The sequence below is a fragment of the Parasteatoda tepidariorum genome, chromosome 4 (assembly GCF_982258835.1).
Source record: "Parasteatoda tepidariorum strain Cologne lab strain chromosome 4, Ptep-v5.0, whole genome shotgun sequence".
In the NCBI taxonomy this organism is placed as follows: domain Eukaryota; kingdom Metazoa; phylum Arthropoda; class Arachnida; order Araneae; family Theridiidae; genus Parasteatoda; species Parasteatoda tepidariorum.
Genome location: NC_141758.1, coordinates 59,520,676 through 59,537,521, shown reverse-complemented (window position 1 = coordinate 59,537,521; position 16,846 = coordinate 59,520,676). Strand labels below are relative to the sequence as shown.

At 28.3% G+C, this 16,846-nt stretch overlaps 1 protein-coding gene across 4 annotated transcripts in view; it reads left to right on the top strand.

Moving 5' to 3' along the window:
- Positions 1-16,846, top strand: part of sli (slit guidance ligand) — a 359,497-nt gene that overhangs the window by 247,303 nt on the left and 95,348 nt on the right. For all 4 annotated transcript variants that reach the window (XM_071182345.2, XM_071182347.1, XM_071182346.1 and 1 more), the window contains exons 10-14: positions 1,062-1,133; positions 4,298-4,369; positions 4,614-4,685; positions 11,439-11,510; positions 14,374-14,445. In XM_071182345.2, coding sequence (XP_071038446.1) covers positions 1,062-1,133; positions 4,298-4,369; positions 4,614-4,685; positions 11,439-11,510; positions 14,374-14,445 — 360 coding nt within the window. The remainder of the gene's footprint in view (positions 1-1,061; positions 1,134-4,297; positions 4,370-4,613; positions 4,686-11,438; positions 11,511-14,373; positions 14,446-16,846) is intronic.

Sequence of the window (16,846 nt, the reverse complement as noted above, 5' to 3'; positions counted from 1 at the left end):
TTCTTATAGTAGTTACTTAAAACTCTATTAGATAAAAAAAAAAATTTTATTTTTACTTTTTTAAACTTTTGATAAAAACACTATCAAATGTCACTAAACCACACCATTAAAACGTATTGAGTATGCAAGTTCAAAGAGAAAATAATAATAAAATTCTCTTGGATGGTAATATTTAACATGGTACTTCATTAAACTGTAATATCGACGACTTCCGTAACAATAAATGATGTATTTAAACCTGAATCGACATGCTTATTACAGATCTTTATTAGATCAAAGCTCATATCAAATTTGAACTGAAACAAAGACATCTAACAATAAGCTTCAACTTGAATGGCAGTATTTAATCTAGCAACTTATAAGATCGAAGTTAACATAAACGTTGATCTGAATTAAGGAATAGACAAGAATAAGGTTCAACCTGAATGGACATGCCTAATGTAGCACTTAATTAGTTGAAACTACCGTCCAAGTTGAATTGAAACAAAGAAAGACAACTGGTAAGTTAAATGGTAGTAATTAATCTATCAACTTATTAATATGAAGTTAACATCAACGTTGAACTGAAACTATTGCCAAATAACAATAGGTTCAACCTGAAAGATATTTTTTATTTAACACTTCAATAGATTGAAAATACTATCAGCGTTAAACTGAAAAAGTTTTTATAAATTGCTCAGAGGGACAATTGTCCGTAGCATTGTGTCCTGAGCTAATATTTCTGTTAAGTACAGTTTATAGGGGTTTTCATTGTAAAATATTTTTTTCAGTGAATGTATCTGAAAAATATATTTTTGGAAAATATTTGCGTTTATTGTATTTCTCAGTTAATTTTTTTAACGCACATTTTTAGTGACTTATTTCTGTAAGATAAACTTCACATTTATTAGCAAACATTTACGCACTCCAGTTCTTTAAAAAGACAAAACATTAATCTAGCATTTCTATTAATCATGCTCTTTCAGGTGGTATATATTTTTCAGAATATAATTAATCATTTTTTTTAAGAGTCAAAAGAAAAAAACTGAGTTTTCACATCTAATTCAATAATTTGCTTTCAGACGTCTAGAACAAAACCAAATTCGTGAAATTCCACCAAAAGCCTTTTCATCTTTCAAGAGGTTAAAAAGAATGTAAGTACAAAAAGATATAATTTTATTTTTATTTATTGGAAATTTTGAGAATAATTGAGATGCTATCCAAATTTGATGTTGAACAACACTAACAATTGTGTAATGGAACACTTAATTTAAAGTTAACACCCATTCAAACATTTCATTATACCTCAAAGAATGTAGTTAAATCTAAACATGAATAAAGAAGAATGCTTACATCAAACTCTCGCGCATTCACACCATTCGTAAATTATTAACTACCTTAAAAATAATTACTTCTCTAATTAACGACCTTAGAAGACTTCTTTTCTACATTTACTAATTTATTGTTGACTATTTTTTTTAAAATCACAGCAATAGAAAATGATTACTTCTTTCGATTACATCATTGAATTTTCAAACAGCAAATAGTATTTTGTCAACTACTTCTCTGAATATATAAAAACCTTAAAAAAAGACTACTTCTCTAACTAACGATCTTAGATAATGACTATTTCTTTGCAATTTTTAATATGTTTTTGATTATTTTTCTAAATTGCAGCATCAGAAAATCTCTGCTTCTCTAGATCACAACATTGAAGTTTCAAAAAGTTTCAAACAGTTAATAGTGGTCACTACTTCTCTGAATAACAACCTTAAAAATGACTATTTCCTTAACTAACAATCTAAGAAAATGACTACTTCTCTAACTAACGATCTAAGAAAATGACTATTTCTCCAACCAATGATCTAAGAAAATGAAATCTTCTCTAAATTATGCTACTATGTTTTTAACTACTTTTCTAAATCACATCATCAAAAAACGACAACTATATTAAGATCACAATACTGAAGAAGTTTCAAACAGCAAGTTCCACAAATATATATGATGATCAAATGTTCTTGACATTGATGCTCTTTGATGTAAATTTTCTCTGATTGTATTTCCTTTCTGAATTTATAAATTCTTATGAACATGCTTGACTGTGACACATGATGAACGAGAGCAGGGATGGAACGTTTTGGGTGGCATGTCTCTTTTTGTTTCACTTCACTCTATTCTAAACATCCCTCTCTACCCTCATGATGGATATTCTTTTCCTCGTTTTCAGTGCTCCTCCACCCCCGAGGGGGTGATTCTGCACGTCTTTCTTGATCTGAAGAATTTACTGCTGGAACCTTCAGTTTTATTCTTCCCTCCAATGGTTATGAATTAGAATGTTGTTTGGAGATTTGTTTGCCGGTCTTTCGTCCTTTTTTTAAAACTTTTTTTTTAATATTTTATGATTTTTTTATGTTTTAGGATTGTTTTCGTGATTTGGATTTTTTTTTAAATATGTATTATCTTTTAGAAATGCGGGGAATAGGTATTGTCTTTATGGATCCTTTCATATAACTTTTGACATATAACGTAAAAGATTGTCTGAGAAAAATATTTTACAAGCTGTGAATTAAAGCAACACAACAGGAATATTTTCTCATGTAACTGTTTTAATAAATTATATGCGCTAATAATGATTCAAATATTTTGAGAAAAAGAAACATTTCTTTTTTACTTTATTTAGTGTTTTAAAATTAAAACTAATCTTTATATCAAAATACAATTATATTCCTTCACTAAAAATTTTACTCTTTCTTCTCGAAACTTATGTAGCTATATTTTTTAATGGATTTCACTACAAATGTAGCGAAAAACTTTGTTTTTCATTTTTATTATTTTTTCGTAGTTAGCTTTCCAAAAAGTATTTTTAAAAAACTTCTTTAACCAGTTTGTATTATCAAATTTTTCGTATTAGTATTGAGATGTAAAGGGTACCAGAAATAGGTATTTGTGGTTGTTAAAACTTAGAAATAATAAATTATTTACATTTTTATAAATTTTAATCTGTATTCGATAGATTTTATTGATAAAAAGTAAATATCATTTTAACTTGTTTAAACTAAAGATTAAGCATTTTTCAAATTCGGTAATGAGATATAACAGGTACCAGAAAAAAAAACTTTTAATCAATCTAATATATCAATGGAAACTTAACGTAAAATAAAGCTAAGAGAGATTACATTGAGTATCGATTCCAAGCGTGACGACCCAAAAGGTGTTCCGTGGAACCCTAGGTTTCGGTGGAAGGATTACATCCAATCTCTAAACAATTTTTTTTTTTTTTTGCACTTCAGTTGTCTACATGAAATTATTTTTGTATTGCAAAGTACAAAAAGTATCAAAATTTGAAAAAAATATTTTCTTAGCAATAATACGTAATAATAATACATAATAATAGTACATAATAATACATAATAATACATAACAATACATAATGATACATAATAATAATACATAATAATAATACATAATAATAATACATAATACATAATAATACATAATACATAATGATACATAATAATAATACATAATACAAAATATGTGCATGCATTAAAAATTCATAAATATTTCTCATCCAGTTCTTCAATTCAAATTAAAATAACTAAAATCAAGATAAAAGAATTACGTTTCTATTCTCTATTCTATTACGTTTCTATTCAGTTCTTTTTTTAAAAAACCGTAATTCAGCTGACTTATGTCATTTTCAGCAAATGCATACACGAATAGCAAATTCATAATTTGAAATATTTTATTTTTCACACAAAATATTTTCGCATTAAATATTTTCCAAATAATTAGTAGTCTTTTTTTTTTTGTTATTATATTCACAGCTGCTAGTTAACTTTTTTTTTATAATACCGGGGTTCCATCTAAAGAAGCCCCATCACTTAGGGTTCCATAGCCTATATAAAATTGCGAACCGCTGACATTGAGATTGTTGAGGAAACCGATTACAGTACACGAGTACGAGTACAGGTAAATATATATTATCAGTACTGGAGTGGCAACTTGGATGAGATTAATTGGGTTTATTTACAAAAGAAAGCATATTAAAGCAAAGATTAATGTTTCAACAATATTTGTGGATAGTTTACCTGAAAATTACTATTTATATATGTTTTTACTATTTACTTTATTTGTTTATTTATTTTTTTATTTATGCACTGACCCTTCTATTTATCTAGGATTACTACTTCGAACAAATTGAATTGATTGCACAATTTGAAAGAAGTAGGCCTACTGAGAAAGATATTGTTTTCTTTTAACTAATTTTAATTCAAATAAATTACATTTACACTTAAATATTTTTTTTACCTTCTAGAGATCTCAGTAACAATGAAATTTCAAAAATAGCAGGAGATGCTTTCAGCGGATTAAAGACTCTTACGTCCTTGTAAGTACATAAGTTCCATTCAGAATTAACTGTTGCTTGTTTTCTTGTACAGAAAAATTTAGTTTTCTATATTTACCCTAAAATATTTAGTAAATATTATTATTCTTTTTGAATTAATTTCAATAAATGACCGTGGATTCACTTAGAAATATTTTTAGACATAAAAATTAAATAAAGTAAATCATAATAAACTCTGGTTAATCATTCTGTTTCCTGTATAAATTAATTTGCATATTTTTTATAGAGTTCTGTATGGCAACAAGGTAACTGACTTAACAAATGGAATATTTAAAGGATTATCTTCTTTACAACTATTGTAAGTAGTCTTTTTCTTATCAATTCGATTCTCTTCAATTTGAATTTATCTATATTTTTTTATCATAGCCACCAAAAAATATTATTTAATGAATGATTAATTTTTAGAACATTTAAATATCAGTATATTAAAAAAAGTTTGCTAATTACGTATCGTTTGTAAAAATTATATATTGCCAACCGCTACAATGTGGCTTTACGGTGCACCCACTATTAAAATCTTTAATTTACGTTTCTGAAAGGGCTTTTCCTAAACGTTGTAAATATGTTTTAAATTTTAAAAAAGTCAAATGACGTAGAAAATAATGTGCTGCCATCTATTCATAAAAGAGGAAACTAAATTATTATTATAAGACAATTTGACAAATTATATAATAAATTTTGATTATTTTTTTGCTCTTAAAAAATTGCAAAATATATTAACGTCTAAGTTTCTTTACATCATGATTAATACTCAGATTACTTTTATTCTGAGTTTTAATCCTTATATATAATTCTAAGAATCACCTTCTTTTCTTAATAATACACTAACCAAGACCTAGATTATAATTTTCAACGTGTATAAAAATAACTTTCTTGATGATGTTTTTTAAGCAATCTGTTAGAAATTTTTAATAAATATTATATTTAAAACAAGCTAAATTATTTCAAAGAAAATGTTCCAAAAATGCTTAATATTTGACCTAAATGTTCTATTTCCATCATGGAAAACATTTTTTTGCAAAAAAACGTAGCATTTAATATGCTTTTTTTAGATATCAAAAATATTTCAGAAAATAAATGGAGAATTTTGTCTATATATGTTGCTACTAATCTATACAGAATCGAGATTGTACCATAACAAATCTTAAACAAAAAGCCATCTGGGTTAAATTTTCTAAACCAAAATCTAACGGGTTTATCATTTATTCATTTTCTGTATTTATGAAGAATGATAAAGTATTTATTAAGTTAATAGAAAATTTATGGAGCTAAGTAAATAAAAATATTGGACAGAATCCAAATGATATTTGTCCTATTTTATTATTAAAATATTTATAGCTCATTTTTGGATTATATTTTATGCATTAAGCCAGATGCTGTTGCTGAAAGCATAAGATAAAAATAATTGATTGCGTAGGATTTGGAAAATATATATACCTATAATAAATATAAATTTCTTGTTTCACAAAACTAAACTATGATTAAAATTCAGCTCTAGGAGGTTATAATAAAGTAATTTATTTATGTATAAATATTTGAAGACACCAAGCATTAAAAATATAAAAAAATTACTATTTAGGTACGTAACTATGTTTAAAATGAAAATGTATTAGAATTGGTTAGTTTTGAGTTTATTCTTTCAGTTTAACATATAAATATATAGTCAAGAATTAATTTTTCTGCAAACTATTTAAAATAGTTTTGTGTTATAAGAAAATTAATTGAATTATTTTTAATATAAAAATTAAGCAACTTCCATGAAGCCCATCTATATATATATTTCTCTTACACGGCGACAAAAGAAAAGCCTCATTACAACTCCCCGAATGGCAACGCTAGATAATCGACCAATGATTGCCTCTAAAAATGTCACATGCCAAATCTAGCTGAGATGGCTCAACATATAGCGCTTTTAAAAACGGAAACTGAAATAAGCAAAGAGAGCATAAGTTAGACAGAAGTGAGTAGTCTTTGTCGATAGATCTCTATTTTAGTATTTTGTCGAAAGCGCTTTTTTTTTACGAATTTATATATTACGAATTTATTTGACGATTTTTGATTTATATCACGAATTTATTTGTTTTACTAGAATTTATTTGTTTATGCAGGTTTTTTCATTGCAATTCACTTATTTAAATTTTTAATAGACTTAATTAAAGCCAAAATTTTAACCTTTTTAAAGAGATATCAGTTTTAGAAATTTTATCTTAAGATTTTATACTATAGCACATTTCTAATAGGTTTAACGAATTACATGTCATTTATTTGAATTCAAATTTATTTTAATGACTTAGTATTTACTAAAAAGATGTAATTTTTTTTTTAAAAAAAGTTTTTATATGAATTTGAAGGATTCTTTTGAATTCTTAGAATTTTGTGCATTTGCAATGTACCTAAGTTAGTAGCGAGCGAAGCAAACCATATAAGATTTCGTAGCAATTTTCGGGGGTTGGCGAGCGTTAGCGAGCGGGGGGCGCAGCCCACTAGTTTTAAATAAAAGCTTATATTTTTACATATTTTACTATCTACTTTATATTTTTGATTTATCAATATAGCACGATTAAGTAAGGGATTAGTAGAAAAATTAATCGAATCTATAAATTTTTATTTAAAGTATATTTGAAGGAAGGTATCCTTGCAGTGTAATACAATAAGATAGTACACATGGTAACAGTACACAATACACAATTTAAATAATATACCTTACGAAGATAGGCGGTCTTTTTAGTGTTTTGAATGGCTCCATGAACAGTGTCGAGGCAAACACATATTCTGTGTACCTCGTCATTGATGATGGCTCAGCATGTCCTTATTTGGACTTAGTGCCATTAAACCCTACATTCAATCAATCGATCAATCTCGACATTGAGGATGGTGCTTCTCATAGATTGGATCTTAGTTAAGATTTTATAGCTGTGTTCAAAAAATATCCCACAGAGGAAAATTTAAAAAGCCAAAGTGATTTACAAATGGTTGGAGCATCGTTAAAATTGTTTTTATCTATGATCCATATACAAAATAAAAATAGTAAATAAAAGTATCAATTGAAACTAAAATTCTTTAATTTTACTGCCATGATAAAATAAATATGATGAGAATATTTGGGGGTAGTGAGTTCAATCCGAACGGCCGACAAAACAACCGTCGTGCATACACAACAAGGTGTAATTTAAAACTACCGTGGCTGAAAATCCTCTCGTTGGTTGTTGTGTGAAATTGGGAAAAGGGGTACCAACTCAGGCCTTGTCCACGTCGTCTGACAAAGGTCAAAATTACGTGGCATTCCGACCATGGCCGTTAAAAGATAGTCCTAAAAATTTGGACAAGGTGCTTGGCTATGGTTGGGTGATGATGATGATGAGAATGATAAATACTACGAGTAATTCTTTTTCGGAATTACGGTATCTAACGATAATATCTAGAAGTCCTCTTGTGCTGGGGATCCAAAGGCTGATCATCAGCTTCTTAAACTGCTCACTCTTTCATTCCATTAAAGATCAGTCTTTTTTTGTATCTTAATGCCAGGTTCAATAGTTAGTATACTACCACCTTAACATGATAAATTACTTAAATATTTAGATTTCTATCCAGTATATAGTAAATAATAGAAATTCCTTTCAAAAAACTGACGAAATTGCTACAGTTTCAACAAAAATCTCTTATCGACAATGCACAAAAAAGGATCTGATACGAAAATAGTGTAAACATATCTATAATATAACTCAATCTTGTAATAAATCCCTTGTCTTTTATGATCTCTTTTAAAATATTTGATATTCATTTAGAGAAGACCTCCAACGATTTAACAGAATAATTCACCTTTTCAAATGTGATTTGATACACAGTAGGCCGCTTAAGATAAATCAAGTATTAAGATTAATCAAATTATTACCCTCTTTCAATGTAATTAAGGTTGACCCCTTTATTAACATATTAACACGAATTAACATGTCTATATTATGGGTTAAAAAACTAGTATACTATCACTATATAACGAGATAAATTGATTTAAACGATGGTATAGAATTACTCTAACTCCATTAGTTGGGTAATATTTAGTATGCTATGCTAATAACTTGATAAATTGGTTTATAAGTTAATATGCTATCCTAATAACTTGATAAATTGGTTTATAAGTTAGTATGCTATTATCGTAACAGTTATTTATCAGTTGATTTAAAAGTTGGTAACATATCTCTATAACTTGTAAAATAAGTTTAATAGCTCGCAAACTATCAATAGAACATAGTGGCTAATAGAAATTAAATATTTCATTCCTGCAACAACAGCAAAATTATTGCGGATTCAAAACACAAGTTTAATCAAAAATCTGTTTCCGACGACGCACGTGAAAGAAAAAAAAATGCCATAAAAATAAAAACTAATTCGATGTAAAATGTTTAAATTTCAAGAAACTGCAAAGAATAAACATATCGATGCTTGCAGACGATAAATCTTTGCTGTAACTTCTCATTATCACTTTAAAAAGATTCGAGATGCGTTTAGAGAAAGCCTCCAGCGAAGCGTTATCTCTTTAATAGAGTAATTCACCTTCGAAAATATGACTTACTACACAGATGCCCAGCAGGCCACCTTGGCACGGGCCCAAAGATTGATCAGCATTTCAAACTCTTCCCCTCCTTCAATGTAATTAAGGTCGGCCCCTTTATTACCTGGATGCCCGGACAACTCTTAACTTAATAAATCCCCCTACTTCCCCCTCTGATGTTCCACTCAAGATTTTGTCCGTTCCGCAAATGGGCCGAGAGCCGGCCGACAGGAAAATGCCATAATTCCCATGGACAATGCATTAATGTAATTGCCTCATCTGTTATTGCATAACCTTTCGGCAATATTTTGGGCGAACTTAACGAGCTTTTTTGAATTAAGTGGTGTATATGTATGATCTTTAGGTTCTGTTTGATTGTGCTAGTAATTCCTGAAAGTTTAAAAGCAAAATTATTGGATTTTTTTAAAAATTTAATTTAAATGAAAAATGTTGGATATTTATTTTTTTTTAATGTGTTTTAAGTTATTTGTTGGAAAAGTAAATTATTGTTACGAAGAAAAAAATATTTGCTGAAAGAAGTATGAATTTAAAAAAAACATTATTAGATCTTTTAACACTATCAAAAATACATAAACGCGAGAAATTATTGCAATTTAATTGCAATTGAATTTGAAATTTTTAAAATAATTTAAAATCAAACTTTTGGTGTTCAGAAAATCTGATGTTATGTCTAGAAAAAGGGTATTAATATTAAAATTTTCCTTTTATTCTAATTCTGTTTAACATGTTGAGAGCTGCACGTATTTTTAAGGAAGCGCGGACCAAGTGTATTGTTTAATAGCGATTGCACTGTGGTATAAAAAAGCGAAGCGGACTACTAACAGATTGAAATAAATAAAAATTTGACTTGTAGTAAGTAAAAATTAAGCAAATTTTAAATAAACTATCAATAATTAATTTAAACAACAAGCATTGCACAGAAAATGGGCCACTCTGAATAACTTTTGATTTAATCATCAGCTCTTCACATTCTAGAACGCAATCTTAATGGTTCGAAGAAGTGACTTCAAATATGTTAGTTAATTAGCGCGGACGATATTTTAAGTTACGAAATCAGACACAAAAACATACTTTCTCTGACTGAACATGCCTTTTTCGACGGATTATGATTTCTGACCTCCAAAATATAGGGGGTATCGGCAATCTCGGAAATATGCTCCCTCTAGTTTGGCTAGGAAAGAAATTTAAAGTTTGAACCCCTTAATTGTAATTTTACCTTTTGCGTATTTCGCCATATCTTGAGAATTTTTTAAGAGAGCTGATTGCCCTCAAGTATAGAATTCGTTTATACAAAAATAATTCCATGCAGAAGATAACTTATAGTATATATTTATTATTATTTTATGTAATAACAGTCGAAAAATATTTAATTGTAAGGTAATACAATTTACATCATTTTAAAGAATGTAGTTTTACCTGGCAAAATACAGAATTTGAACTAAATCGGTCGAATAGTTCCTGAGAAGTCGAGTTTTGAATTTACGACTTTTTCAAAATTTGATTTCTCAAAAGATATTGGACCGACCACATTTTGTATTTCGCCATGTAAAATCATATTCTATAAAATGATATAAAAATTATATACTTTACAATTCAGTGTTGAAAAATGAAAAAAGGAAGGAAAATTTACTAAAAGTTATTTTTTGCCTGGAATTATCTTTCTATAAACGAATTCTATATTTGTGTGCAAAAATTTTTCGATTCGCTTAAAAAGTTCTCGAGATATGGCGAAAAAGGCAAAAAGTAAAATGAACATTTAGGGGTCCAAACTTTGAGTAGCTTTTCTGACCAAATTATGAGGGCCATATTTCCCAGATTGCTGCTACCCCCTATCTCGAGAGATAGGATAGGGTTCAATATATTCCTATATATTGAGGGTCTGAAATCTGAATCCGTCGAAAAAAGGGATTCAGAGAAAATAGATTTTTGTGAGAGAAAGTACTTTTTTCTCATTAACTAATATATTTGAATTCTCCCCCTAGAACCATTAAGATTATGACTTAGAATGTGAAAATCCCATCATTAGATCAAAAGTTATTCAGAGTGGTCCACCTTTTGCGCAGTGTACATGTTTCTAGTTTTATATCTGTCTCCGATGGCCGTAAACGGAAAGTTCAGTGTCAATCCTTGATGACTGATTTGTGCCAAAAAATAACTCCTGTCTAACTTATGATGCATTTTTAGAAGTATTTCTGTAAATAGACTGTGAGTGTTGATGAAGGCATTATTATGCAGAAATTTTTTAATTTTTAACTGTTCCAAATTTCTCAATTTTTATTGCATGGATCCTAAACAATATTGTAAACGAGCACTAAAATATTGATCAGTTTTTTTAAAAAAATATTCTTGAAATGTCATTAAATTATTGCATTGTTCATAATGCCTTTTGTCGTTCTTTTAAAGTTTCCGGATGTTCAGAATTGTACATAAAATATTTATTTCTTCAAATTGTGTTTAACATTAATGTTATTTTTTTCTTAGATTGTTGAATGCCAACAAAATATCTTGTCTTAGAAAAGATACCTTCAACGATCTACATAACTTAAATCTATTGTAAGTACCCTTTGTTATCCCTTCTTATATTTTATTGTGAATGTAAACTTCATTAATTAAAAAGAATTTTGATGTAACATAATAAGTAAGCAATTAAAAAATTTTACTGAAATCAATTAACTGTACATAATTCCTCATGTTATATTTTAAGTTTAATTGGATACTTGCAAGTGATATCATCGTTGATAACTCATTGTAGGATTCAGAAGCCAATCAGGCTTGACACACACGCGTGACGTCGCTTACAGGTATCCAATTAAATCTTATTTAAATCACATGGTTAGGCATAATCACGTCACTTCTTCTCTAGTTTCCTTTACCCCATTATACTCTCAATTTGTTATTATACTCCCAATTATATTCTCAATTTTTTATTGTACTCCCAATTATATTCTCAATTTTTTATTTTACTCCCAATTATATTCTCAATTTCTTATTATACTCCCAATTGTACTCTCCAGGTTTGTAAGTAACTTAAATTAGATTAGGTTCCAATTTAACAATTTTTTAGAAAATTTATGCAATATTGTTGAGAGGTTGTAAAGATTTTTCTTAGAATGTTAGTATATTTTTAAAGATCGTAAAAATATAGTGATACATAAATTTTTATAATATCTTAAATTTCAAGTTGATTTCATAAGTATGCATTTTAATAATGTCATAAAATTATTTTAATATTTTCATAGGATGAAATAATTACGTAAATATAATTTAATCGTTTAATAAATCAACTAATTAAATAAAAAATTCATTTAATAATTTTAACTTGTACAATTTCCACACCGAAAAAAAAAAACTATGGTCAAAACTACCAGAATATGGTAAAATATGCTGTGTTTTTTATTCTGTATCAAAAATCTTGGTACCAAAGCGCTTTGGTAATGATTTTCGTAAAATTAACAATAAAATACGGTTTTATAATCTGTGACTAAATTTGTTAAATGTAATAAAATTTGATAATTTTATCATGATACCTTAGAGTAGGAGTGCACAACCTTTTTGAGTGAAGGGCCACTTGCACAGGAGGTTGGCTAACGAAGGGCCGCACATGTATTTAGACATGTTAATGACAAATGTAATAATGTTTATTTAAACATTATAGTTCCATTTTTTTATCAATAAAAAAAACTTGCTATTGCTATCATATGAACAATAGATTTATCAAAATAAATAAACATTGAAGAAAAGAAAAAAAAATTTTTATCACATGCAATATGAAAACTCATTTTAGAATTAAATTCTAATAAATTTTAAAAAAACTGCAATTCCCACTGAAGGAAAGTAGGAAAAAGTTTAGTCGTAATTAAGTAATATAAATTCAAATTGAATATTTTAATTGAAGAAAATTTATAGGTTTTAAACAAAAGCCTAAAATAAAAACAAAACAGAGATAGTTCAAAATAAAATTCAATGCTTATTTTGTAATGTACTTTATTATTTTATTTTATTAATTATTAGATTTTTTATATCGTAAACATTTTCCTTTTTTTTATCGAAAAAGTTCACTTAAACAACAAAAAATTGAAATCTAAACTACAAACAGTGAGCAGTTTAAAAATTCACGTTTTCCGCCATTTTATGAATTTCTCAAGTTGCAATAACATTGCATTTAAATTAAGGAGGGATGTAACGAGTATTTGGCAGAATATTTTTTAGAAATGTATTTTTCTAACTTTTTTTTATTTCTGAATTTTTATAGATATTACTTATATAGAAAAGTGTGATTTTCAGTATTAAAGTTTTGTTTCAGGAACTGAGAAAAATTTGTTTTTTCTGTTTTTCTTTTTTTAGGCATTCTTATTATGACTCAGCATTTTTTTTAAAAATAAAGTTACAAATAAAATTTATTTTATAGCAATTTTTTTTCTTCTAAAATTAAGGCAATGAGAAAAATTTAAATTGAGATTTTTGGCATAAGATTTTCACTTAACTACATTTTTGAACTACATTAAGAACATTTTTTCTATCTTTTTATTTTCTTTAAATAAAAAAAAAACTTTTTTCAGACGTTTTCATTATAACTCAGTAATTTTTAATAGCATTTCTGTTGACTTAATTCTTTTTTCTTGGCTTTTTCTGGTAATTGAAAAACTGAGATGTTCAGCTTTAAGAAAATTTTTCAAAAATTAAGATTGATTTTTATGTTTTCTGTTTCGCTTTTCGACATTTTCAAAAACGTTCTCGATTAGCCTTATTTTTTAGAGTTAATTTATGAATGCGTTTTCCAGGAAATATTATTCTCAGTCACAAATAAAGTGCACAAAAAGTGATTATTTAAATTTGCGATCTGAAACTCGCGTCGCAATAAAAATTTGGAATTTTCAAAATTACGTAGAAAAGCGGAAATAACTGTTTAAAAAAAATCATTTATATTTACGATAAATTCGGCTTCAAGAAAGCGCGTTAAACGTACATTTACTAAAGAATCTGTTAAAATTGATTGTGTCAAAACGTGATGACTTAAAAGTGCGATTAAAAATTGCCATTTTTAAAAAATTTTTTTAATTGTGTTTAGAAGCTCTCGCGGGCCGCACTTCAGTAGTCGAAGGGCCGCATTTGGCCCGCGGGCCACAGGTTGTGCACCCCTACCTTAGAGCATGGCATAAAAGCCATTTATTCGATAAAATTTTCTTTTTATTTTTAGATTTTTTACTAAATGTTTGGTAATATGAAACATAATTTTAAAAACCGGAATTTTCGGTAAACAGTTACTATACGAATGGTTTAAATGCCGTATATTTCGGTTTTATTACCAGAATAATAATTTTTGTACCAGAAATATCTTTTACTTAAAGTACGTTAATTTTACCAGAATTTCCTTCTTTCTGTTTCTGTATTGAGTTCAGTTGATTATTTTTTACAGGTCCTTGTATGACAACAATATCCAGTCGCTAGCAAATGGAACTTTCAATGCGTTACACAATATTCAAACTTTGTAAGTAAAAATTTTTATTTCTTTTATATGTAATATATCACGTGGATGGTCAACCAGTGGTAAGGTAAAATTTTAAAAGTGGCAAGCGCAACTTATTGATTACTACAAAATTACCAAATCATAGTGTTTTCCTAGGGAACATTTCATGACCGTCATTGAACAGACGACCCAATTTTCTGGTTTTACGACTACGTATGTTCAATTCCGCAGCCTTGTAATTTTGAACCTAATCCAAAAGACAAGGGAACTCATGGATCAATTATTGGGAGAAATTTTGCCATCGTGGAGGACTTTTTTTGATGGAACTAACCCGCATTTACGTTACACGGAGAGGAAAACCTCCCGCGGATAGCCTGACGACTAGGAGACTCTAACCTATGATCCATCTATCACTGAGGATATTTTGCGTTAGCACTGCGGTGCGAGCTCGATGCGGCATTCGTATCGACTTAATTCATCGTAATTAAAAATATCATCTGCAGTAATTAATTAGCATATTTGATGTCACCCCTTCAAACCATTGAGATTGAGTTCTGAAAAACGTGAAGATCCAATCATTAGATCAAAAGTTATTCAGGGTGGTCTGTTTGAATTCTTTTGAATATTGTACATTACTTTAATAATAGAGAATAAATAGATTCAGATCCTAGAAGCAACGTTAAATTGCAAAGTCTTCAGATTTTTATGTTACAAATGTCTTTCTTACATTATATATATATATATATATATTTTTTTTTTTTCATTTTCCAAAAAAAATATTTTATTGAAGTTTAATAACGTCGTGTGAAATTGTAAAAATTTTTTAAATTACTTTTTCGAATGTAAAGTCTTCCTTTTAATGATTAAGTACATAAAGATAGAATCGCATGTGTATTCTTCACATTCATTATTCATTTTCCTTTCTACCTTATTTGAGACCTTGTTAGCATACTGGAGGTCACCCTCTTGAATCATTTAAATTGGGTCCTAGAACGTAAAGATCCGATCATTTATTTTCACTGTGCCTTTAATGAATCATATCTTTAAATACTAACTGAATCTTTTAAAATTGATTATTAACATTAAAAGTTCTTTCGTTTTAATTATTACATTGTCACTAAATTGTCACTGCTCAGACTTAGATTTTCATATTTTTTTATTTTTATAGCCGTCGTTAAACAGCTGAACGAATTTTTAGTTTACGACTACCTTTGTAATTAGCTTTGTAATTTTAAACCCAATTCAGAAGACAAGGAAACTCCAGGACCAAGTATTTGGAGAAATTTGCCTTCGTGAAGGACGTTTTGGTGGAACTAACCCGCATTTGCGTTACATGGAGAGGAAGACCACGAGAACCTCCCGCGGTTAGCCTGATGGCAAGGGGACTCTAACCCATGATCCGTCTACCAATGAGGCTATTTCACGTCAGCACCGTGATCGGTACAAACCGGATGCGAAATTCGTATCGACCGGCCATTGCTGGGATTCGAACCTGGTTCACCTCATTTGTAGGCGAACGCTGTATCTCCTGAGCCATCACGTCTCACAGACCAAAATTGAAAAAGTGTGTTTCAGTGACAATACCACAATCAGCCTATAAGTAATATTTTACATATTTTAGTTCATTGGAAGTACCACGCATGTTTCTTTTCTTCTTAAAGTGGAACTTTTAATCCACCGCTCATAAAATATAGACACGAGAAGAAGCATAACATCAGAGATGATATATTTTATGTATGATATTCTGCTTCATTTCAATTGACTTGCCAGAAAATTAAATCAAAAAATTTGTTTGTTTCAAAAAACTGGTTTTTATGGATTTCGTTAAAAAGAGAATTAGAACGTATATTTAAAACCTATCGATCACACTTATTTAACCAATAGCTGACAAACTGTCGAAAGTTTTTTTTATTTTTTCATTTTATTTTTTAAAGTAATAGGCGTCTTAAAACTGGTTGTTTTTTTAATAGCTTCATACCCGTTTTCTTCGTATAAAGGAAAAAATTATTTGGAAATAATCACTAAATAATTCTATACCAGAAATTGGGTCTGCTGTTCAACGACATTTATAAAATAAGGTAAATATTCTTTCGTGCAATAGAAAAATCAACGTAAGCAATAATAATTTTAAAATTGGAATTTTTTTCATATAATAGTTTTTCCCATAAATTGGCCTTGGTATTTTAAGCATTAAAACTTGGCATTTTAAGCATTAAAACTTGGCATTTTAAGCTACATATTTCCGGAAATATTTTCAAAAATTAGTTTTTAAACAATTTATTTAAAATTTACTTTCACGTTGCGTTAGCAATAAAAAGAAAATAGTTGTCAAGTCGCTTTTCTAGAAACCTATTGTGAAGCACTTACGATGTTTTTTCAATAGCAGTAGTATTTTCAACCCGAAATCATGCTGGAAACTTGA